Genomic DNA, 26158 nt, shown 5'->3' with positions numbered 1-26158 from the left:
AATAAAACCAAACTTTGGTTTAAAAAAAAATTGGTTTTATTGGTGCATATGCCTCTTCGGATTGGATTGGAGAGTTTAGTTTTCATTCATGTGAAAACTATCAAGGTTATGCGGCGCCAAACAATGACAAGAGGTATAATGTTCTAAATTTTGCGTTACCCAGGTTTCACTATGAAGAGGTCGATCACATTACAATCCCCTGGTCCCTCGAGTGGTTGATAGCACTCATCACTCGTGGAAAAAAAAATCACTTTGCCCTGGGCTTAAGACGGCCTTGGTTTCAATTAAAACTTTATCTTTCTATAGTTACTTTATAACACTATCGTAAGCAGCTATATTTTGTTAAATCCGAAAAACTAGATGTCCAGATGGACATCAAGATGGCGCTATAAACATTTTACCTGACTCAGCGCAGATGACCTACTGTCAAATATATGTTTACAATCCTAGGAAATGATTGCTTACCGTTTCCAAATGGTATAAAGTAATTTCAGAGATGAAATCGCATCTCTTCGTGTAAATATTAATTTAGCGAGAAATTAGAAATCAATTCTATCGACTGAAAACGGTTGGCAAAAAATTTCTTGTTATTGAAAGAATTAGTTGATAAACTTATTTTAGTTAACTATTCATACATTACATTAAAAAAGAAAACATTAACAATTTGTATTTGTATTTTGTAAAAGTTCTATGTGTTAAGTCCTGCGTATAGAAAGCAAAATAACTGGTACTAATCTTTAAGTCTCAAATTTTTTCAATGACTATAAGTATACACATTGTTCATAATCACTATATTTTCATGAGAAACTATTACTTCGCCATGGTGGTTTAAATTTTTATTAAACATGTCCAGATCTTCAGATGATGTAAAAAGTTCTGGAAATGATCACCAGGGAGTGTTTTAGATAGTCCCATCGTGTAGCGCATACCCATGTTACTATACCACTAGCTTACTTCCATGATTCTGTCTGCCGCATTTCAAGAGTTATTCAAGTTTATGTGGAATTAATTCCCCATGCTTTTATTTCTCTTAAATATTTATCCTTTTTACTCCCGGGTATCCCAAAATGATTCCGTGAGGCAGCAAATGATCGTAAGAGGCTTCGCAGATGTTAAAATGTTCATAACTTTTGAATGAATAAAGATAGAGAGATGGAAAAAATGTCTACATACACTAAATTGGTCCTGCGCTACAAGATGCGAGCAATAAAAACGCCCCCCGGTGGGATATTTATGAAATTTTTCACGTTATTTCGACACCTGGGTGAGCTATGAACAAACTTTCAACATGAAGTTGTGGATTTTATTTAATGTAAGGACAAAATATAAGATTCTCTTGGAATGTGTACACCAGATGTAAAAAAAATTAGACCCTTTTTTCACATACTTCGGCACAGTTGCTTATATACTGTATAATTGAATTTCTGAGAAAAGGAACGTAACTTAATTTTTTACATTTTTATGACAATAAGGTTTTTTCAACACTTATTACGACTTTTTAGTATCTTTAATTTGGTTACAATCATTTTTTCCTCTCTCACATACACAGTCATTATCAATATATATATCCTAACGCAGAGTACAACAAAGATATGGCTATGCTACTTCACTGAAAACAAGAACAGTGCCGGTTATTTCTACTGGTTCATCCATAAATTGGCAGGATACGAATCAACGTTGATATCATCATGAAGTGTACAAGCTGCATTACTGGATACTGAATTAGCAGATTCGTTGCAGTCCAAGATTTTTCAACGGCTGACTGATCAACAATCGCGTATGCGTCTATGCTTTTTCAGCTTTGCAATCAGTAATCTAACTGTCTCGTTGGTCACCGAGTGACTGTTGATCACAACTGTGGTTTCGAGAAAAACTCGAAACCACACAAAATGTGATATAAATAGTATAGGTATAGATCATTGTTTCTTTATCTTTCCTAGCCAATGTCCTCCTCCCCTGGACCATATTTTCTTCTAGTAACCCCCCCCCCCCTCTTATCAAGGGCTCTCGCTCTCAACTAGGAGCTCAGCCCTTTTTATTATTGAATTCAATTTGTCAAAACTAAATTGGTAATTAATAAGAAATTCATAGATATATATAAGGTCGATACCCCTAGCCAAGTGTGGATCCAGAGGGGGAGGAGCGGGGGCAATCATCCCTCCCCAGTATCGTGAAACCTCGTTACAACGACACTCGATGTAACGATAAATCCCTCTACAACAATATTTTTCCAAATCTTGTTTGGAATAGCCCATAGTCTAATGTTGAACACCTCTCAATACAACGATATCTTCCACTACGATAAATCCCTCTATAACGGTATTTTTTTAAGAAATTTTGAAATCACTGCAATGATATTTTATTATATTTCACTCAAAATCACCTTGAATTTAATTTCAACTCCGTCACTTGTTTTCATTCTTCCAAGGGCATCTAATAGCATCGATGTTTTTGCCAGTGGCGTATTTACGGGGGGGGGGGCTTAGCGGGGTGTAGCCCAGGGCGGAAAATTCAGAGAGACGGAAAATTTGAGGAATGATTAGCCAAGAAAATTAGTGGAACGGGAGAAGGTCGGCAAAATTTTTTAACCCTCAATAAATCCATCTCTGCCCAGACATTTAGGGCTAGGTCAGTGAGTGACTAAGAAAGTGACCTAGAGAGTTTGCAAGCACGTGAGTGAGCAAAATAGTGACTCAGAACGTGAGCAAGTATGTAAATGATCAAAAGGAATGACTTACAGAGTGGGGGACCTGATCAGTGAGGGACCTAGAGCGGGAGCAAGATTGTGAATGACCAAAACAGTGACCTAGAGTGCGTACAAGCATGTGAATGACCAAAAGAGTGACCTGGAGCAGCGGTTCTCAACCTTTTTTGACTCGCACGGAGCCCTTTTAAGTAAGAAAGTTCTATGGCGGAGCAACGTAGGCCGATTTTTTAATTATTCATCAAAGTTACTGATTTATTTTTACTATTTGAAAATATTTATAATTATTTTTTCAAATTTTGCTGTTTTTATAATTTATTTTCCTCGAGCGGCCGCGGAGCCCCTGGAGAGTGCACAAGGAGCCTCAAGGGCTCCGCGGAGCACCGGTTGAGAACCGCTGACCTAGAGCATGTGTGAAGGTGTAAATGATCAAAAGAGTGACCCAGCAAGAAACCACGTCAGTGAGCAATCAAAAGAATAGCCTAGAGCGTGTGCAAGCATGTAAATGACTAAAAGTGTGACTTAAAGAATGACTGTGAGAAACACAAATGTACTTGCAGGAGAGGGGGGGGGAAGCCAAGCGGGTTATTGCACAGGGTGGCGTCTTCGAAGTAATAGTAGTCAAGAAAATTAGTTCAGAAAGGAGGGTTGGTCAAAATTCGGGTAGCCCTCTGGCGTCAAAACCATAAATTCGCTTTTGTGTTTTGCACCACATGATCACCGAAAATGTTGATAAAGCCTTTGACTTTCACTCTTGTGTGTTTTCTTTCCCTTCCCCTCAAACCGGAGCATGCGGACGACAAAGTAGCTGATGTCAAGGCCATATACTATAATATAACCGCCATGATCTGATGCGCTCCGCTAGGAAAACACAAACGCGTAGCGTGATTATGCAAAACCGCGGCGCACGACGCATTTGACTCCTCCAGAAGTAGTCGGCCAATCATGCCCGACGTAAAGCGCTGTCGTGAGGCGTATTGCGCTCTGTAGGAAAACAGTCACGCTGCTTTACTTGTTGGTGAGTGGACGGCGTGTCACGCTGGGTGATTGACGTTGCACGCGGCAAAGAAAACCTGCTCCTACGAAAAAAAAACAAACCCGGATTTAATTATTAATTCACTTCACTTTTGAGAGAGAGAAACGAACTTCACAATCACTGCATGTGTCATCCTTGATATCGATGTTAGATGGCAGCACCAGTGAAAACATCAAAAAGACAAAAAATAAGTTAGATCTTTGTTGCTATTTCTTCACTTTACTAATAGATAGCGCTACAATAGTTTCGATTCCAGTGATAACACTTCATTTAACTTCATTCTAACTTTGGCTGCATTTCATCGAGATAGGAAAATAAACTCCGATACCAATAAGTTGCATTACGCAATTGAAATAAGTTCATCAGCATGTTGCGCTCATGTTTAGTGAACAACTTACGGCATGTTTCAAAAATCAGGGATACGTGCCTGTATTCGGCAGCGGCGGCAATGCCCACCCCTCAAACTGATCCAGACATTCATTTTACGAAGGTAAGTTTCTCGTGTGCCTGTAGTTCCATTCAGTGCCGTCTTAAGAGTATCATGGGCCCCCGTGCCAAGTTGTTTTTTGGAGGCCCTACTCGGTAAATCCTAGAAAATTTCAAACGGATCTCATTTTTGTGCGGCTGCCCTCTTCCCTTGAGGGCCCCGGGGTGGGCCCATGTGTTAAGACGGCACTGCGCATGGGCCTATCCAGGCACGGCCCGGGGCCCTCTCAAAAATAGGATCTGGTTGAAAATTTTCAACGTAAGCAGATAAATTTGCCTGTTGCCCCCCCCCCCCCATCGATGATGCTCTTAAAAGACGGCCTTAGTTCTATTACTCCAGCCTCTCATTTGGGGGAAGGCCATGGCTCCCAGATCTTAGAGCAGGGCCGTCATAAAAGCATCATGGGCTCCCGGGCCAAGTGATTTTTCTGAGGCCCTACCTCGAAAATTCTTGAAAAATGCAACTACTTGTTTTTCTGAGGCCCCCATGCGCTAAGACTGCACTGCTTTTGCGGACCTCAGGTGAGACTTTTCAGGGGCCCTTCTGTAGTTAATTTTTGCATGTAAAAGCAAAAAATAATGAGAATTGTTCCGCGCCCCCAGGGCTAGAACCCTGCCAGCCTTGCCCCTGTGGGGGCCATGGGAAGGCTAATGGAAGGTCTCCATTGTCCGAGGGAACAATCTTATTGTTCTGTATTTTTTAATGCAATAAACTTGCTTGGTGAAAGGGCCCATGAAAAATGCTAGCTTAAGAACCCACCAAGGTAAAAGGGTGTGAAGTGAAGGGGGGCTCATGAAAATTTGATCTTATTAAAAATTTAGGGTGTAAGCAGTGGCGGATTAAAGTCGGTCGAGGCCCCTTGTGCAAAAGAAAATATTGGGCCCTTTAAATAAGAAAAAACGTGTGAAGTTTAGGTTTTTTGGGGCCGTTTAGCAGTTGGGGCCCAGGGTGGAACCTGGTGCGCCCGCTATTAAATCCACCTCTGGTTGTAAGCAAGCAAGGATTTGTATAAGGTATGTCTAGCCAGGTAGGTTAAGGGGAAAACCTCAGAAAAATCACTCAAAATCATCTCCCCTTCCCGGATCTGCATTTGCCTGGAGACCTGCAGAAGATGTGGAGTCCATGGTGCCAGTGTAGTCTCAGGCCCTTGTCTCCATAGTGAAGCTAAACAATTGAATTAGTGCCAGGCATGCCCCTCCCCACAAGGGTTGATTCTCATCATGTTTTGTTTTTCACATTATAAATTCACTATAGGGGGCGTAAAAAGTCTGGCTTGAGGGCCGCGGGGATAAAGACGATGTGATTTCAGGGGTGAATTTTGTAAGTTTGATATTCCTGCATTTTACGGGATAAATTTCCCATATTATTCTGCCCTTAGGATGGGTGGCATTGCTACTGCTCCCCCCCCCCCCACTCTGGATCCACACCTTAGTAAAGGCAGGTATTTTCAGGTACAAATTCAGCTATGAATGAAGCCGAGACATGCATTTTCAGCTATGGAGCAGAGAGAACAGAACTCTGCCTCCAAACGTATCCCGTTACCAAGAAATGAGGCGGGGACATTTTTTCTCAGCTGTGAGTGAAGCAGAGTCAGATATCTTTAGCTGTAAAGTAAATAAAGCTAAGGTAGACATCTTCAGAGGTGAATGCAGCTGAGATAGACATCTTCAGCTGCAAAAGAAGCAGAGATGAATAGCTTCAGCTTTGAATAGCACAGTGGCAGAGACATCATGCATATGAAGTGCAGTTGCATATGAAGCAGAGGCAGGTAGATTCGCACAGGACAATGTGTCTGTGAAGTGACTTATTGTGTAGGTGCATTGACCCCCCCCCCCCCATATTTTATGGAAAGAAAAATTTCTCCATGTTATTCATGCACTTGGGCGATCACTCCCCTCCCTGGATCTGCACTTTCCGGGAGACCTGCCATAGATATGAGGTTCATGGTGCCAGTGTAGTCTCAGATCCAGCCTGGGGCTCGTGTACACAATAGGCCTTGTAACGATGAGATTTGGTGGCCTTTTTTCAGAGCAGTGGTTTTCAAGCAGCGATTCACCAAGAAAACAATTTACTGACTGTTTTTACATTATGTTAGTGTGTGCGAGATAATATTCTATGAAAGGATCCGTGGAGCAAAAAAGGTTAAGCACTCATGTTCTAGAGCAGAGATCTTCAACCTTTTTCTAGTCGCGAGCACGCTGCCTATACCCATCATCAAACGAAGAGCAACTTTGCGGCAAGCTTGAGACATGAATTCATGAAATCGGGATTGATTTCAATTTCTTGAATGCAATTTGTACAAAGTGTTTGATAGGAACGTTGATCAAGTATTTGGGAGCACGAAATCAGACACAAACATTGAGCACTCTAGGTGCTTCAAGGAGCACTGTGATACTCACTGAGCAATGGGTTGAAGTGGGGCTCCTAAAAGTATTGCCAACCTTCATCAATGCCATCACGATAACCAGCTTATATTGGTTTGTTGTTCTTTGTTAAACTACTACTCTGAAAAGCCTTGGATAGACATTGACTGAGGCGAGGACTATGAGTAACTAAAATTTGAGAACCACAGTTCTAGAGTAAGTATGAAAAAAAATTGGTCATAGTGATGGGCTCGCATCGTGAGGATTAGGGTTTCAACCCCGCCAGTGGCACAGTCGTGGTTGACTGAAGTTGGTTTTCTGTGGTTTATAACCTCCAGGCGCAAATACGAGCAGATCTATTTGCTGAAAACTCACCACAGACCTACAACAGTACAAATCTTCAACTATTCACTCGTAGTTTGAAAACAGATGGCAACAATACAGCAAGCATAACACAGAAACAAACTTCAAGTTGGATTCACAACGTGTACACACATTCCAACATCTCCTAATTCGTTAGAAGTTCCACTGAGTAATATGGATGAGGTGTGCATGTGAGGTTTAGCAGTAGTAAGTACGAAAATGAGCAACTATTTTCAGCTAGTTTTGAGACTCAAACATCACTTTTCTAGAGCCCCTTGTTGCAGCTAAGACACCTATGATTGTTTGTCTGAACTTTTATATTTTATGTATATGACTATGAATCGCAATCTGAAAATACCAAGAATTTTTCCGAAACTGTTGGCTCTGCCAACGTGAAAAAGGATCACCAAGTCATGAACAAGTCAAAGAAAACATTATGTTTGAGACCATTTTTCTCAGAGTAAAAAATACTAGACGTGTAAGAAATTTTTTACTGGTGCCAGAGAGAGCTTTTTTTTTTATTCCGTCAGTCGGTGCTTATTCTGACCAACTAAGTTGTGTTAACTTACTGTGTTAATTTAGGCATTAAATCTCACTATGTTAAAATGTTGAAACAACTTTGCTTTTATGTTACATTTTTACATCATCTTACGGCTATTGCTTCCTATTGAATCATTTTAAAATTTTTGGTAGATATTCATAAACAATGAATGGCAAAAGTCTATTTCTGGAAAGACATTCCCAACCTTAAATCCGGCAACTGGTGAGGTCATTGCTCATGTTGAAGAAGGCGATAAAGTAAGTTTAGTTCCTTTCAGTTTTTTTAATTTTATGGAATGCGTCTTTTCATGCCCAGGTCATTCATCTTTGTTCATATTTTTTATTTATAGATTGATGTAGATAAAGCTGTTACTGCTGCTCGAAATGCTTTCAAGTTTGGATCTCCTTGGAGAAAGACAGATGCTTCTGAGAGAGGTCGACTTCTCAACAGGCTGGCAGATCTAATCGAGAGGGACAGAGGTTACCTCGCTGTGAGTATATAAAAATACACTGTACTTCAATGTGGCCGCTGTGGTTAAGTGGTCATAGTGATGAACTTTCATTGCGAGGACACGGGTTTGAACCTTCACTGACACCGCAGTGGTGGTCGGCAGAAATTGGTTTTCAGTGGTTACCAACTTTGAGGCATGAATGCGAGCCAATCGCCCAGTTAAAAAGTCTTGCCACAGAGAGCAGCAGGCAGGCAGAAGATGGTACAAATATTCAATCATTGCATTTCATTCACAATTTGAAATATAGATGGGAGCACTGAAAAATCCATCACAACACTAGATGCACACTCAGACTATTAGGTACACACTCTGTTCCAGACTATGTCATGCAACTGGGCTGGAAGGGATTGCTGCAACAGGATAAGTCTGGCGGTAGAGTTCTGGCGTTCATTCATTGTACTTGCATATGTATGTTCTTCTGCTCAATTGTTAGAGAACTTATAAGTTTGGATATTTTAGACTACTTGTTCTTAACGTTTTCACTAAACTGCACCCCTTTTCTTTTTTCTTTCAAACCGAGCACAACTCAGGTCTATGGGCAATTACTACCTAGTGAGTTGTGCAGGAAGTGTAAGTATGTGTCCCTAATAGTCTGAGTATGTATCTAGTGTTGTGTCTGAACACCAGAGGGATTTATGGAGTCATTTTGTATAAATGAGTTAATTGGGATCAAATTTTAGGGAGAACTCCAGTTTTTTCTCTTTTTTTATTGTGACTAATGCTATGGTACTTTTTTATGGGGTTTCAAAAATTTAACTTTCATTGTGACTGCAATCCGCTCTGGTAAAAAACTATTCAAATCTATATTTGCACACTGAAGTCTGTACAAATGAGTCATGTGTTGAATGCTTCGAATGTTTTGATAACACTTTGATGCATTGAAAGAAATGAGCTGCTCGTGTTTGTGGGCAAGACAACAAATTTCTGTCACGAGTTGAAACTAATTATAAGTTGCAGGACTGGGTGCATTTTGTCATCAAAGAACAATAATACATTAAACTGCCGTTCGATTTCAGGTATAAAATTGTGACCTGTGTAAAAAAATATCAGCTATCAAACAAGCCTTGAGATTCCATTTCTAAATCCCAGCAAAATTTTCATCTTAACATATTTTAGCCTCTCAAAATTTAGTGTTATTTCATTACATATAATGTTCTGATTGAATAAAACAATTCTTTACTTGATTATCACTTAATGATCTCCAAATGTAATCACTGTATTATTGTTGAGAAAGTGAATTTCAGAAATGTGTATTTTTCACGGAAAAAATCATGTAACTCTGGATAGCATAAGTCTGATATTACTGTAACAGAATGGCAATCATTGCTTGTTGCACACAAATTAAAGCAGCTCTAGAATGGCTTTAGCTAATATTGAAGCTGCCCAATAGATTAGGGACCATTGGTAAATCATTTCATATTATTTGATAGATCCTGGTTGGGAGAAAATTTGTTTACAATATGCGGTTTTGTAATTTATCATCAATTTTACCCGAGGTCTAATATTGGAGCAGCCCTAGTGAATTTGGCGATAATTGCTAATCTATTTAGTGATTTTAATTTTAAAAAAACATGTGAGATTGTGTGATGTCTGAATTTCGCAACGACAAGCCACTTCAATATTTAATCACCTATATTTTGGGCATAAAAAAATGTGAATTATGTGCACAGAACTATGAGAAGGCTGCAAAAGTTTACTTCAGCGCTTAAATGTTAACCTACAGTAATTGTTACATCTGTTGCACTCAATATCCAAAGTCCCTCTGCAAAGTGACCAACCAGTTCCTAGTCAGTGTGTAAAGCAGTCTCATTGTGCGTGTTTATTTTGAAATGTATGTTAAAAGAATCATTTCATTGTTCATTGCAGAGTTTGGAAACGCTGGATAATGGGAAGCCATATGGAGATTCATACCGAATCGATTTGGATCTGGTGTTGAAAGTATACAGGTACTTATTTTACTCTGTATTGTTTTGTGATTGGAAGTTTAGCATTTAACTTATTGCTTTATGTGAAGAATTATGATTTGATTGTCATTTGCTTTATGAACGAGTTACATTATAAGTTCAATACAATGGTTGAGGCTTATAACATGAGTCTCACTATTACAAATGATTTGCAAGTTTCCCTGCCAGTTAACCAGCATTGAAAATACTTATCGCTTTAAAATATTTCTTGCTATTGATTGTCATTTGCTTTATGAACGAGTTACATTGTAAGTTCAATACAATGGTTGAGGCTTATAACATGAGTCTCACTATTACAAATGATTTGCAAGTTTCCCTGCCAGTTAACCAGCATTGAAAATACTTATCGCTTTAAAATATTTCTTGCTATTGTAGTCTTGTTGTAATAGACTTATGTACTTTGTTTTTATCGACCAATAGTTAGTTTTCAATTTTCGATAGTATCATTTGCAGCTGCTGTGTTAGTGTGTTGCTGATTTCTTTTTGCCTCCCCTAACAGTAGCAAGTATTCAGTCCTCTCACTGCCCATTGATAATTGCCCGAAGTTAGTTTCCAAAGCACCCCTCTTTTGAAAGTGGTCTCGAAGGAGCATCATTCTTAAAAATCTTACGTGCCTTCATAATTTGCTGTGCATGGTTGAAGAAAGTTGGCAGATTGGACTGTGGAAGACACCAAAAAAAAAAAATTAACCAAATCATTTCTGTCATTTTGTTTATTACGTGTTTAAAGCACGCCAGAGAAAGAGAGGGAGAGACAAAGACAAATGAGAAAAGTGCATAGCATCCATGTTTAGTTGGTACATTAGAAAAACATGCACCATGCTTCTAGAATCTTGTATGGTAGAATACTTTTGTGATGTTCTTGCAAATGATTTGTGCGTGGTTAGAAAAAACTTCAAAAGTCAGACGTATTTATTATTCCTCAAGGAGGAACCAAAGTACTTGCTATGTAGACACCCCCCTTTAGGTTTGTTTCTCTAACAAAATAATCAAACACAACTCATTGCTTTGGAGAGAGAAAAAAATTAACTGGCTCAATGGCAATAGAATGGACTTTTATAGATATTATGGAAGTTTAATATAGTTTATAAAAGCTGCACATTAATATCAGTGGAATAATACTTTGGTCCTCTGTTGTTTTATTTTATTTTTTACTGCAAAGTTGATTTCATGAATAGGATGTTAAAGTGCATATACATTATCAAGTAGAACATGTGGTAAGACCTTCCCCTTGGAGCAGTTCTAAGGCTTTCGTGGGCACATAAACTTTCTTTGTGTTTGTTAAAAATACAATTTCCGGTGGTTCAGTTCAAATTACTTAGAAAGGATTAGTTCGTTGTTCACACGACCCTACAAATTACTAACAACCAATTGCAGATGCTTACATTATGGAATCCGCTCACTAATATGCACATTAAAATTAGCCAACAATTCAATTTGGCATTTCTCAAACTTTTTACAGCCGATTTAATGAAAATATCAACTTTACTGACGTACAGTCGATAAATGTTTGATTACTTCTCACCGCTTAGTAAGCGATGCCCTTTATATGTTTTGTGATTCATTTGGGTGCCATGATGCACACTTTGTGGACCACTGCTATATATATATATATATATATATATTTTTAGGTATTATGCAGGCTTTGCTGATAAAATCCATGGAAAGACCCTGCCCATTGATGGTGATTATTTTTCCTTCACTCGGCATGAACCAGTTGGAGTTTGTGGTCAAGTTATTCCTGTGAGTTAACGTTATTTCTTGTGTTTGCAGTTTTAAATAAATATATATTTTTAGTTGGCCTATTTCATAGGTGAAATAATTCTGTGGAGTTTCTTTCTTTGATGAAATTGGCATGTAAAAATGATAAATATCTCTCATTTCTAGTGGAATTTCCCTCTCCTGATGCAAGCGTGGAAACTTGCTCCAGCTCTGGCTTGTGGCAATACTGTGATTCTGAAACCAGCTGAACAAACTCCACTGACTGCTTTGTATGTTGCCGATCTCATTAGAGAAGCAGGTTTTCCACCAGGTGTCGTGAATGTTGTGCCAGGATTTGGTCCAACAGCTGGTGGTGCCATAGCCTCGCATCCGGGGGTCGACAAAATTGCCTTTACTGGATCCACTGAAGTTAGTTTTATATAGAGACTAGCTTTTTGAAAATTTAGAATTTAAAAAATTGATTCAAGGGATATAAATTTAATAATCTCATTATTATTTTTTTGTGATGCTGATACTTTTTGCAGAATCATTCATTTTCTAATTGATCAATATTAAGTAACTATACAAGGTGTGCGTGAAAAGTAATGATACAACGAATATATATATATATAGTACTTATTCAAAGCATTTTTGTTGGAAAAACGTCTATTAGTCAGTGCCATTTGGTGCAAGGTCAGGGCTATATGATGGATGGACAAAAACTGACTTGTAGAACCTTCTGATATTTACCGAGTGAGTCGGAGCGATATCATGAAGCAGGCGGATACCACTTGTCAGTTGTTTGTTTTGACAGCCTATAAAAGGTGTTGCTAGGATTTGGCTGTATGTGGCAGAATTAAATATAATCCTGGGAAGGTATGAAGTCAATCTGGGGAGATATCCATATTCTGTCCCAAAAGAAGAAAAGTTTTCCGGAATTGAATTTTTTTTACTGAAATTGAGGTTACGAATTTCTTGGCTTTTGGGAAATATGTGTGGTGCTATTGCTAATGATTGTTTTGCTTGGATATATGAACATAGGTCTTAACTCCAGAGAATTTACAGCACCACTTTGTTACATTTTGCCAATTCATTTCCCAACAAAAATAATTCCTTTGTGAATATCTACAGGATTCTCACGTTTATTGGGAAAGTATGACAGAGCACACTTCACAACTAGCAGAATTCTGAATCGCTATCCTCATTGTAAACACTTACTATTTCAACTGATGATTTCAGTTTTGAAATGAGCATTGCCAGCTTATACAGTGAACCATAACTTTTTTGCATGCACTTTATGTATCTTTACTTTTGGAACAGCCCTCATACTGTGTATAACATGTAATGGAAAAGTTTATTTATATTCTTTATTACATCTTGATTCATTTCTTCCCTATTTATAGATTGGAAAGATTGTAATGGAAGCAGCTGCAAAATCGAATCTTAAACGTGTCACCCTAGAACTTGGAGGGAAAAGCCCTAACATTGTTTTCAAAGATTCTGACTGTAAGTTATGGAGTTATCAAATTCATATTTCCACAAGTTTAATTCATTCCCAAGAGCTACTCACCTTAAACAACTTGTATTACTCAAATTTTCTCTTGCAAAATAATGGAAATGTCATTATTTCTTCATGCTTCTCTCAAAAGATTTAATATTCCCAAAAATCAATTTGTAAGGTATGGTGTCTTCTATGCAGCATAAAATAGTTTTGATTTCAAGACAAATGCAGTTTGTGTTACAGTTTTTCAATCCCTGTCAGGAGCATTAGAAGTGCATTAGACCTGTGGATGCTTTTCTTGAATCCTTATATAGATTTTAATTTCTGAATTGATTATGTAGGTGCTTGAGTGCCAACAGCATCTCCTACTCTTATGATACTGATCGCTGCCATTTTTGACTTATTCAAAGTCCCTGAGATCACTTTCAAGTGTTAATTGCATTTTCTCATAAATTTTAAGCTTAAAAGTCAAATATTTGCAAGTGAATTGAATAAAAAGTTTTAGGGAAGATTATTTTGATTGTTTTAAAAAGCATTGCACGCTTTTTAACTGTGCATGCCAGAAAGTGTTGAGTGTGTATATGTGTGACTATAACATATTTATGATATCCGAGTTATGCGTTTTGTGTTCTAGTGGTGCTGTGCCACCTGTCTTCAATGTTAGAATTGAACGTGGCGTACTTAATGTTTTTTATCTAAGTATTTTATTGAATGTTAGCACCACACCACTACTTAACATGCAGGCACCTTGTAAACTTTTTACAATTTTAACTTTTCTATTTCTAACTTAATAATTCTACTTTTTTAACAATTTGTAACAAATTGCTATATGGAACAGGTTGTGTGTATATGCATTGCCCTAACATGTTTATTTTGCCAGAGTTATGAGCATATTGTGTTATGCTGGTGCTTTCTATCTTCAACATTTTGAAGTCAAAATGAGAAATGCTTGAATTTTCATTTTTTGTTAGCATTGTGCTGAAGTTCTGTCTGTGGAGGGACTATTTGAAATGAGAAACCTACTCGCATTCACGTCTTGAAGTTCTAAAACTGCAGAAAACCAACTTCAGCTGACACCATTGTTCTACCAACAGAGTTTGAACCTGGATCCTCATGATGAGAATCCAGCACAATGCCCATACGACCGCACTGTGGCCGTGAGCACCATTGAATTTCACGTCATTGATATATTCTCTCGCATTAGTCAGTATGCTGGGAAATAGTAAGGATGACCAGCGTGCCAGGAAATTTGAATCCGGGATTTCGAAAAATTTCTAATTATCTGGACTCAAAGAAGCAATTGAATTGGCTGATTTGAATCTTGTTTGTTTTCTGCATTTTAGGATCTTTTGTATTTGACATTCAGCTACCTGGAGCTTTAGGTTTACTTTTGCTATCATAAATTTTGGCTCATTGTGCAAATGTTGAATGCTAATGCTTTTGTTTTCGTAGATTGGATTGGATGAACAAAATGGAAAAATTAAAGAGACTGCAAACTGCTTTTGCAGTTTTCTAATTTTCATTATTGTTGTCAAATTCCTAGACAAAACACGTTTTGGTACAACAGTGAAAACTGTTTTTCTATTCTGATTCGTGTATTAATTCAGTATTAAATATAGATTCATATTGGTCTTCTGAATGTTTAATGTCATCTTTATTTTACCTAATTTTCTCCAAAATGCTGGAAATAGACCAGACTACAACATCTAAAAGAACTGGCGTGCTGCCCCCCCCCCGACTTTTACGGTATCCCGGCTAATATGGGGGAATACAGTTATTACTTTTATATACAGTAAAAAGGTACTTGGCTTTGTAAACGATCATTTTTCTCTATGATGGTAATTATTTTTCAAACCTTGATATAATTTAAATTGTATGTTACAGCTTAATTTATATTTTTTCCCTTAATCTTTTTTCTTGATCATGAAGATTTTCAATCGAGAAGCCCTACTCTGGATATCTTTTAAGATTGAGGTTGTCTAGCAAATACTAGTAATTTCGATGCAAGAACAGTTCCATGAAAAATTGATGTACATCTATCACTAAAATAGATGCTGTGTAATCATAAATTTTTGGTCCTGCATGAGCTAAATGGAATTATTGCCATTTAACACTAGACAGTGCATTGTTTACAATACGCCGAACTATTGAGAGAAACATCTTCTACTTATCTGATCATGCCAAGTTAAAATTAAATTTGTCATGGCAATTATGATCAAATAGCATAGAGGATTTTGGCAAGATGGTAATGTATTACTTCAATTTACTTAAAATTTTGATTTTCAGTCTTGTGTCTTAAGGAATGGTGATAATTATCATCTTCCATTCCAGTGGATCACGCAATTCAGATGTCAAACTTTGGTTTGTTCTTCAATCAAGGCCAGTGTTGTTGTGCAGGTTCCAGAATATTTGTCGAAGAAGCCATCTATGATGACTTCTTGCAAAGGAGTGTTGAAAGTGCTAAAAAACGTCATGTTGGAAATCCTTTCGATTCAAAAACAGAGCAAGGACCTCAGGTTTGTACCATGATTTCCTGTCTTTGTGATGACACAAAAAAGAGCAAGATTCCCGGGCTAAAACAAAGAAACCTTTTAATTGTCCAGCAAGCATATCATTTCTATTTTGGTGGTGATAAACTGTCTCTATGAAAGTGAAACACTGAATGCCTAACAATAGCATTCTAAAAAACCTAATAAATGCCTCTTGGCAATGCACGATCGTAACCATACTTCTGAGAGGTTTCTCCCTATTTCATTGAGCATTGTGCCAAATATAAAAATAATGAATGTCTAGTTATCACGCGGTTATAGTGTGCATTGAATTTCTATCAAAACCCTTACATGTTAAAAGTCTTCTCATTCGCTCTACAACCTGACTTTAATGGATATTATGTATAACTAGCTATAATACCCGGCGCTGCCCGGGTTTTCTTCAAAGAGGCTGTTTGGATCACGTGATATCTCCCTCTTTCTTTGAGGGAAATGCAAACCGCGTCTAAGTTAACCAATATGGCAACTTCCTGCGCGACTTCATGAAATAAACAAATCGAAATTTAAAGAAACATAGAAACGAATATTTCCCCCCCCCCTTTTTTTTAAGGGGTGCTAGGTATTTCGATCCCCCTCCAAAACTTCAAGTTATCTATTTCTGCCTGTTTCTGCTTCCAAAAATGCTTAAAGCTGTGGAATTTCTTCGATGTACTTTATGGGCCCATAATTGATTTTAAAACAACCTAAACTATATCAATTTATGCAGTTGCATATCAAAAGACAATACGGGGAACTTAATTTTCATGCTTGAGGAGATATAAATAAAAAGTTGAAATTAATGTTATTGCCTGGATATCTAACGCAAAAGTAGATCCGGATAATTACTTCACATTTAATCTCCTGGGCTTTGTATATCTCTAAGCAAACGCAATATTTCAAAAATCGAGAATTCAATACAATTTTTAAAGTTATTGATGTAACAGAAAACCCCACCAAATTTTCGCATTTCTACAGTAAAATTGGCAATTTTAACACTGATTCCTATGAGGATCATCCTTTTCCTGATCTTCAAAGTGATGATGATATTACGATGTCTATTCAAAAAGGCTCTGAGCCTCCTTACTGAGAGTATTGAAAATGTGGCAAAGCATTATAAAGGCATAAATTATTATTCATATAGTAACAGGATTAGAGAAGTAACAAACCATTGTAAAGGCATATACACGTCTGAAATGCATTGCTAGGGAACCATGGTAACCAAAGTAAACGTTCCGAAAGTGATTGTTGAGGCCCAAAAACCATTGTTGCCCGACAGTTTTTTGCCTGTTTGGGACATTTGCCCTGCTCTGACAAAATTTTAAAGTAGCCTATCGTTCAAGTCGGGTCCCATTTGGTATATATGCAAAATTTGGCGACAATCAGTCTAAAATTGTAGATTTGTATAGAGAACATACATACACACACACAGACAGACAGAAAATCAATTATATATATATATATATAAATTGTATTTTTTATTTTTATGCTTAGGTTGATAAAGATCAAATGGATAAAATTTTAAGCCTTATAGAAAGTGGTAATAAAGAAGGTGCCAAAATGCTTTGTGGTGGAAAGAGAATTGGAGACAAGGGATATTTTGTGCAGCCTACAATTTTTGCTGATGTGCAGGATGAAATGAGGATAGCTAATGAAGAGGTAATACTTGATCACTGTGTATTTAAATGTTTTTTAAGTAAGTAAAAAAAAATTGATACTTTTCATTTTAATGTCAAACGTTTTGTTAAAAAGTTTTATCTAAGTGAAGCTCTAAAATTTTATTCTTAGATCGAGGAAACTCTAATATTAACTCTTTAATGCCCAGATAGAAAACTTGGGTGGTTTGTGAAAATATCAAGTTTTTCGTGTTCAAAGTGGACTCGTCCAAATTTCGGCCATGTTTCCTCTCCCCACCCTTTCTATATGAGTTTCTATTCATGCTACCCTTTGCATTTATGTTCACCCTTTCATTTCAATGCATTTCAGGAGATAATTTGTCTACTGAAAACACCCCTTTCCTCACAGTATTCTCTTTGTAAAATGCATTGAGTACCCTTATCTTTCTATAATTGAAAAGACTGGTATACATGTGTGTGTAAGTGCAAGGAGGTGTGATCCATACAGGTCTATTGTGTGAGAGGGTCTACTGTGTCAGTAAGGAAGACAGTAGCTTTACTTGGATATAATCGGTCCATTCTCAAGGAACATTTTAGTACATCAGCTTTTAAAATCCCATTGATAGGGCTTTGTAGTTGTCTTTTGCGTCCTCGCCTCTGACAAGAGCGTTCATCTTCTTTTCGTTGGTGACAAAAGCCCACCAAAATATACCCATACCCCCCTAGCTGGGCCGACTTGAGGCGGTTACGGGTATTAACCTACTCGGCCGACTTCGGCCGATCTGGGCATTATAGAGTTAATCATTTATTTTATTAAGCACTTTAATGTATGTACAGTGATACCTCAGCTAACAAAGATAGTTCATTCAGGAATAATATTCATTAGCTAAAAAATCTTTGTTAGCTGAAATATAATTTCCCATGGAAAATTGTTTAATTTTTTTTAGGCACTGCCCAAAATATGATAATAGCTTTTATAAAACACCAAAAAACACTGATCAAAACCTGAGATGAACAACTTTACATTTGAATGGAGAAGAATTTGTAGGAAGAAAGGAAAAAATTAAAACCTTTTATTTAACTCCTAAGTATGCAACCCAGTATGTGTTCATGGTATCTGTGTATGGGAAATGTAGAAATGTGTGTGTGCCTGTATCGAGTATAAAATATCATTCTCAAGTCACCCTGAAAATACAAAATATTTCATTAGTAAACTAACCAATATTTAACAAACTGATTTAATTAGATTAATTATCATCCACAGTTAAAACCTTAAGTATACAGTGATCTCTCACTTATGTTTCCCTCACTTGTTAGAGGATTTTCTGCACACTCAAGCAAAGGGATATAGGTAAGTAATTTATACGTCTCTTATTTATGTGCCTTTTTTTTGTTATTCTGTTGCGCCGATGCAAAAGTGAGAGATCACTGTCTTTACTAAAGCAAACTTCTAATAACCATTTATATCCACTGTATTCATTTGAGCACAGAGAGAATTTGGCTTTGTATAATATTTTAGCCTTGCAGCTAGATGTTGCATATTTTAGCATGTGTAGATGACAACCCTACTCAGAGATTAGCATCAGAAAAGTTCTCAAGCCATTTCTGGTTTAGAAATGAACTTTTGAAGCTGGTGTATTTTATTTATTATCTTCTGGATACTTTTGTTTTCCACCTTATGTTATCGACATTATGCTATTTTCATGCAAGTGATTTTTGTAATTGATTATTTAAATTACAGTTTAATGTGTGTGTGGGAATTAATTCAATTAAATTCAATTACACAATTCAATTAAATTCAATTACACAATTCAATTAAATTCAATAACACAATTCAATTTTGTTTCACTTTTCATTTCAACTTTTTTTCAAATATCTTATTTTGCTTTCCTCAATTGAGGACACTTGTCTCATTCAGCGTCCTACTTCCTGTTGATGTATATAAAAAATTTCTTGGAATATTCTGTATTAGTACAATTTCAAAAAATATCCCAATATCAAAATGGAGTTCAAATCACATCAAGGTTCAGGCACAAACGGGATAAAACTGTAAGATGTAACAACTAAGCACTGTAAACAAAGGTTTGCAATGTTTTCATAAAACCGTATTTAACATAGAAAAACATACGTTATAATAAAAGTAGGCAAGTTAAAAAAGGCTGAATGATTATGAGAGATTCAGATATTTTTGATCATGGAGGCTCACTCTGGTGGCCGAACCTAGAATCACTCCTCTATTTCATTTACAGTGACTGAGACATCATCTAAAATAAAAAAAAATTAGAGTATGTACCCAAGTTATCCCAATCATCAAGCTACCCCAGTTTGCAGTATGCCAATTTTTTTTTTCTCTATTGATATGGATTTTTTGTGGTTTTTCTTACTACCACAGAAAAAAAGAAATAATTTTAAAAATTAGCCATTTTCTTTTTCTCATTGTCCACAGATTTCTTTTTATATGAAAATTAGTAACTAGAAAAATTTTAAAGTAATAATTGTGTGTTGTCTACTGATGTCTGATTCCTGTATTTTTGATATTTCTATTTCATTCATTCAGATTTTTGGTCCAGTGATGCAAGTTTTGAAATTCAAAACTGTGGATGAGCTTTTGGAAAGAGCAAACAAAACTATCTATGGATTAGCTGCAAGTGTTTTCACCAAAGACATTGACAAGGCAATGTACTTTGCAAGTGGCCTTCGGGCTGGCACAGTATGGTTAGTAAATCAATTATAAATAATGTGATAGTTTGATATTAAAATTATTGTTATAAAAAGTATCAAGTTTTTTAAATGAAGAGCTGTAATAAGCAACGGGAGTGACACTTTGTATTTTGCCACCTGTTAATGATGAATACTGGAGTAAAATTTAATTAATAAGTAAAATAATTTACTTATTTTACATAATCTATGACCATTCATTTTTATGAATAAATGCTGTTGAATTCTAATGGTCCTATGCAGGACCAGAATTTGGGAGGAGGGGGCAGAGGTAGTAACTACTCCAGGCTGCCAACTTTAGAAGGCAGCAAATTTTAGAAGGTAAGAAACAACTGAATATTGTAGCAATTTTAAAGTCGGAGCAAAAAAAAAAAATCAAGTTTTCCCGCCTTCCTCCTAAAAATCTTTGTTTCAGCCCTGCTCACATATATAGGCCTACACTAGAATTTATTGTTTTCCTTTTGCAGGATCAATTGTTACGATGTGTTTGGTGCTCAAGTTCCCTTCGGTGGATTTAAAATGTCTGGAATCGGACGGGAGCTTGGTGAATATGGTCTTGACGCCTATAGTGAAGTGAAAAGTGTAAGTTGCATGAAATGAAAATCAATTACATTATTATTATATATATAATTTGGGTTAATGTGCAAAATGATTGAGCATACTATAAATTTCACTTTTTTATGCAAAAACAAAGACCACAACAGAAAAACTGTCCAAGGAGGTGGCGGAATAAAAAGAAAAAAAAATTCTCATGACGAAATATGGATGTCAATCATGTCTACAGTACCATAACTAGGCATGTGCAACAGGTGTACCCACACAGGGGGTCCATTTAGGCCCAAGAATGGGTCAGAAAGGGCCTAAATTCTTGCACAGGGTAAAGGAATGGCTAGTTATGGCACTGCATGTCTACATACATTTCAGTGCCTCTGATCATCCAGAATCCTGAACTTTTGAGAATCATATTGTTGAAACTCAACCATACTACTGTTAATCCCAAATTCTGTTCGAATATCAAAGGTCAAGGTCAAACACACTCACAGACAAATTTTGTCGATTTCTTTTCAAAAATAGGAGTAGCATTAAGTTGAGACATTGTAATAGATTGAACTCATTGAAGAATCTTGATTTATATTGAATGAAAAATAATGTGGCAAGAATAGGAAAAAAATGTAGAACTTATCGTAGTGGTTGTTGTAATGGAATGGTGGCTGAAACGCACATGGTGGGTGCGTATTCCAAAAAACTGCAGCCAAACTTGTAAAAATGTCAAGTTGAAGCGGGATTTTCCATGTTGTATCAAAGCAAAGAAAAATTTTCAAGAATTTCTATGAAGTAATTCTAATCCTGAATGCAATGCTGAAGTTCCAGACTCAGTCTACATTAGTTATAACAACCATGCGTTATTGTAACTTTTCCATTATAACTACCAGTAAGATAAGTCTTTGAATGCCACAATGGTGGTTGGCTAAAGTAGGTTTTCTGTGGTTTCCAACTTTGAGGCGCAAATGCAAGCCAATATGCCCATAAAGAATGTCTCGCCACAAAAAGCAACTAAGATAATTATTCAATCATTACGCTTCACTCATAGTTAGAAAAATTTATGGCAGATGGCAACATACTACACATAACAAGCGTTACACAGAAACAAACCATGTTATGTTCACAACATGTACACACATTGCAACGAACATGCACCAATTCATTGAAAGTTACGTAGAGGAATGTGTATGAGATGCATGTACGGTTAAGTAGTAGTAAGATGAGTTCCAAATATATTTCCCAATTCATACCCTTCTCATTTTGATCCAATATATGTAATGCCCTGCAAAGACAAAAATTCAATCTAATGCAGTGTTCGAGCTCAGATTTGCCCTGCCTCTTTATGCAAAAAAATGTTCAAAATCCTTGTTTTTCATCATTTGCCAAAAATTGTGTGACCTTGACCCTCGATATTAGAGATTTTGGTGCATAGTTTCATGCGTGTAATTTATTCTTATAATTTTATTATTTTCTTACTTGATGCAGCAAAAAGAGGTAAATTGTATGTGATTAGTTGTGTCCTCCCCGAACCAATAAATGTCAACTGTAGTACCTTCAACACCAAACTGAATGGCACACAGAAATGGTGTATGAACACAATAGTACTGCTGCGGTAATGATGACAAGAAAGCAATGCTGAATTTTCATACAGAACAACTGTGGAACATCCCCACCCCTAATATTCTGTTGCATTAGCTAGCATGACCCATATTTTCTGGGAAATTCACGTTTGAAATGCTAGAAAAATTAAAAATTTCCGGACTTGAATCTGTTGAATTGTGGCTGATTTGAAGCTTGTCTGTTCTCTGCATTTCTGCAGCCCCCCCCCCCCCAATTGTCCTACTTTTCTTATTTTTTTGTTAAAATGTCCTACTTTATAGGTTTTGTCCTACTTTCTGGGTTTCATCTTACTTTTTCCCACCAAATCCTGTCAACAAAGTTTGAGTAACTTTTTAATTGAGAAGAGAGAATCAATATATTGACATATAATACAAATGTAGTAGGTTGCTGACAAAGATTCTGCCGATACAAAAACGATAAAGTTTTTTTTAGATTATTTAGGGGTGTAATGTAGACCATTTGGTATATTAATTTTCCTCTGCTTAGTTTAAGGGTTCAAAACCTCATTTTGTGTCAATGTTTTGAGTAGTCATTAAGAACTTTTGTCTGGATGTAAAAAATAATTTTGTATTTACTTCTTCATGGTCTTGGATTATTCATTATCAGTAGCAGCTCGTGGTCAAATGTTCTGGGAAGAGGGGCACCAAAACAAAATGTCATTCTAAGATACCAGTAGTCAATTTTAACAAATATAATTCTAATTTATTTATTTTAATTAGATCATTTGTGTGTTGAAATTTTATTTTCAATATGCGTCTGTTCAAATAAAAAAATTTATGCTCAACCTGGCAGTATAGAAGTAAGCAGTCAGTACAATATTCCTGACTCCGATTTTTTTCCACAAAATGCTGAATTTAGTTTGTTTGCATGTGCGTAAGTTGTGTAGTGTATGTATGTGTAGAAAATGAAAAGAGCCAGGAGATGATTGTTCACAAATATTTGCAAAATGAGTGCTCATTGAGAGAAAACACAAAAACAACACGGTCAAAAGAATTATGTTGTAAACGGGGGGAAAAGTAGCAAAGGAAAAAAATCGGCTTGACCCAGTGGTAGGTGAACTTTTGTAGGAGCGGGCCAAAAAACAAAAAGAGAAAATTTTGCTGGGCCAGACATATTCAGCCATTTATTCATAATTGGAATTTTTATGCTTAGAAAAAAAGTGCTGGTATGTGTTCCATTCTTTGAAGACTTCTAGGTTTTCATTGCAAATGAGAAACAATAGTTTATCCTTTACAACTGTGAAAAAATAAATGTAAATACAGCATATTTATTGCATATTATGTTCAGTTTTTTTTATTTTGCATATGCAAAGGTTTTTGAATCAATTTTTATTTTTCTCACAGCCATATTTTCAATATGCAAAAAGTGGAACAACCCCTTGAATAAATTTTTTACAAACACTGAAATTGAAGCGTCTAGCTATTATTTTTAAATATGCGGCGGACCAGATAGAACCTCTAAGCAGGCTTTAGTTAGCCCAATCCTAGCTTAACTATAAAAAATTAGGTTTACCAAAAAAATAAATAATTTGAATATAACATACTGCAGAAAAAAAAACCTTGAAAAAATATTGGTCTAAAACTGACATACAATTTTTATAACATTCATTGTATGCAGGGATGATATCCTAACTTTTCCTCACACAAAGGCGTGAATTTTTTTGATAACGAAAAATTTAATTGCCAAAATAGTTAGTTGTTATCAACAAATAGCGCCTTAAAAAATTTCAACTTTGGCACCTTCTGTTGGCAGTGAATGTAACTATTCTGACAAGAAATTTTTGTTATTTAATAAAATCCTGTCTTTCTGTGCAAACTAAATCATTTGTTTTTCGAATTACTTAATTTTTACTTTTTTGTTATTTTTTGATCACCTTATGGATATTTATTCAAGGAAAATTTCCCTTTTCAGTAAATTTTTTCCACACATTTTGAAAAATGTGCTGCCATCTATTGGTGAAAATATGAAGTAAATTACCCTTATTAAATTATTGAATTCTCATGTATAATTTGAATTAATAATTTTTTTTATTTGATGAACTCAAAATTTCCATGAATGTCAAAAAAAATTCTTACGTAGATCAACTTTTTCCCGAGGACATGGGAAATTTACCACTAGTTACCATCACTGGGAGTGCATGCTGTAATGCACTGGGGAGACATAACAAACTGCATGAAATTTTTCTTTTTTTCTCCACTGCTACATGCTTACTTAAAGAGCTCTTAGTACCAAAGTGTTACTCCTTGAGCACCAAAAATATAAACTGAACTTGTCATTTGCTTGAATTTCTTGCTACAAGTTCAAAATAATTCTCCTGCAAATCAAAATCATATTTCGCTTCAGGATATTTTTTTTTCAATTGAACGGAAAATCCACGGGATACATATATTTGTTTTGAGGCATTAAATTAAGATTCAGATAACTTAGGGATCTAATTGATGCCTAGAAATTCTCTTTGGGGACACTCCTTCAGTATGAGCCGCCCGTGTTCATTATACAGTAACTAACATTCATCATTCAAAATTATAGTGCACATTTTGTACATAGGTGAAACAACAGTTTGCATAACAAAGCAGTTAGATACGTAGGTCTATTCTAGGTTTTGCTGCTCTGATGCTACCCAAAAGCATTCAAGTGGCTTCTGTATTTTTTGGAGATGCAGGGGCATAAACAATGTATACAAAGCTCAGCAAAAAGCTAGAGATAGAAGTGCTTCAAAAATGATCTTGCTGGCATTGAACAGTAAAATGTCAACAAATCCCTGTAAAAAAAAGATGGACTGCGGTAAAATCATCTAGTTCACCTTGACTTAGTTACACTGGACTTAGGAATTTACACATTTTGCACTGTTCTTACACTATGTAAAGCTGTTATTTTTATTGATGATGTACATTTCAATTTCATTTAATTTCATTTATTTTGCAGGTTACTATCAGGATTCCCGAGAAAAACAGTTGATCTACATGTAATCAAAGTAAAAAGATTCCTTGAATTTAAAATTCTAATATTCACTGTTGTCATATATTGATGAAAGTTTGATGTTATCGAAAATAATACACATGCAGTATTGAATTTTTGAAGTTGGTGTTACATGTTATGTTGTCTAGTTGGCATTAAAAATCTTTATTTTCTTATATCTTGACCATTTCAATGTAGCGATTAATATTTTTGCAATCTCAGTAATTTTGGGAAAAAATGGGATACATAAAATTATGAGAAATTGACATTTCAAATAACTTTGAATAGATCAAATCAGTGGTTGTCAAACTATGAGTTACGTCTTCCAACAGAGGGTTCGAAGTTTCTCTGTGAAGACATGAGAATCTTGAAATTTTCAAAACCACTTTTTCTTAATTTTTTTTCTCAAAACAGGGCCAGACTTATGGGCGTAAAAAAATTCATTTAAAATTACCTAACCACAAAAGAAAAGTTTTGGTAAAAACCATGTAGTGACACTTATCACAAAAAGACATCTTTTTAAAAAAATAAATGTCATATTTCTTTGCGTGAAATCAGAGTTACTAGAGGTCAGTGGTGTCTGAGCTGGAGGTGCTATAGGTGCTCAAGCACTCTGGGTAATTTATGGCATATGTCTGAGCACCCAATGATACACACCATGAAATACCTATCTACCAATTTCTATACTTAACACCGAAAATCATGGTACCAAATCTGATCACGGTTTCCCTCTTCATACACTTGAGTAGGACCGAAAATAGAAGTGGACAAATGGGATAATTGCTCTGGGCGGTCAACTTTAGGGGGGTAGCAAATTTTAGGAAGGGCAGCCTTGTCTAAAATACTCTAGTACAAGTTGAATCTCCCTCCACATACATGAAGTCATTTCATACCATAAACTATATACAGGGTGATTTCATAATACCCCTTGCCATGTTTTACTGGCAAACTGTTGATCCTACAGCCATACTTCCAGTTAGGAAAAAGTATCCAAATAACGTGTAGAAC

At 36.1% G+C, this 26158-nt stretch overlaps 1 protein-coding gene across 1 annotated transcript; it reads left to right on the top strand.

Annotated features, from left to right (window-relative positions):
• Window positions 1-3996: 3996 nt before the first annotated feature.
• LOC149088693 (aldehyde dehydrogenase, mitochondrial-like) lies at window positions 3997-25326 on the top strand. The gene is made up of 12 exons (XM_089248981.1): window positions 3997-4230; window positions 7647-7751; window positions 7844-7984; window positions 9872-9951; window positions 11600-11711; window positions 11856-12098; window positions 13073-13175; window positions 15502-15686; window positions 17190-17354; window positions 19869-20026; window positions 20497-20611; window positions 25118-25326. Exons 1-12 carry the CDS (start codon window positions 4108-4110, stop codon window positions 25148-25150), a joined length of 1563 nt encoding a protein of 520 aa, XP_089105107.1. The 5' UTR covers window positions 3997-4107; the 3' UTR covers window positions 25151-25326.
• Window positions 25327-26158: the final 832 nt, after the last annotated feature.

Source organism: Pholcus phalangioides, unplaced genomic scaffold, assembly GCF_987345545.1.
Source record: "Pholcus phalangioides strain wild (caught in Gottingen) unplaced genomic scaffold, Ppha-v1.0 ptg000003l_1, whole genome shotgun sequence".
Taxonomy (NCBI): domain Eukaryota; kingdom Metazoa; phylum Arthropoda; class Arachnida; order Araneae; family Pholcidae; genus Pholcus; species Pholcus phalangioides.
Note: the sequence above shows the minus strand (reverse complement) of the source record. Positions and strands in the feature narration are given on the sequence as shown.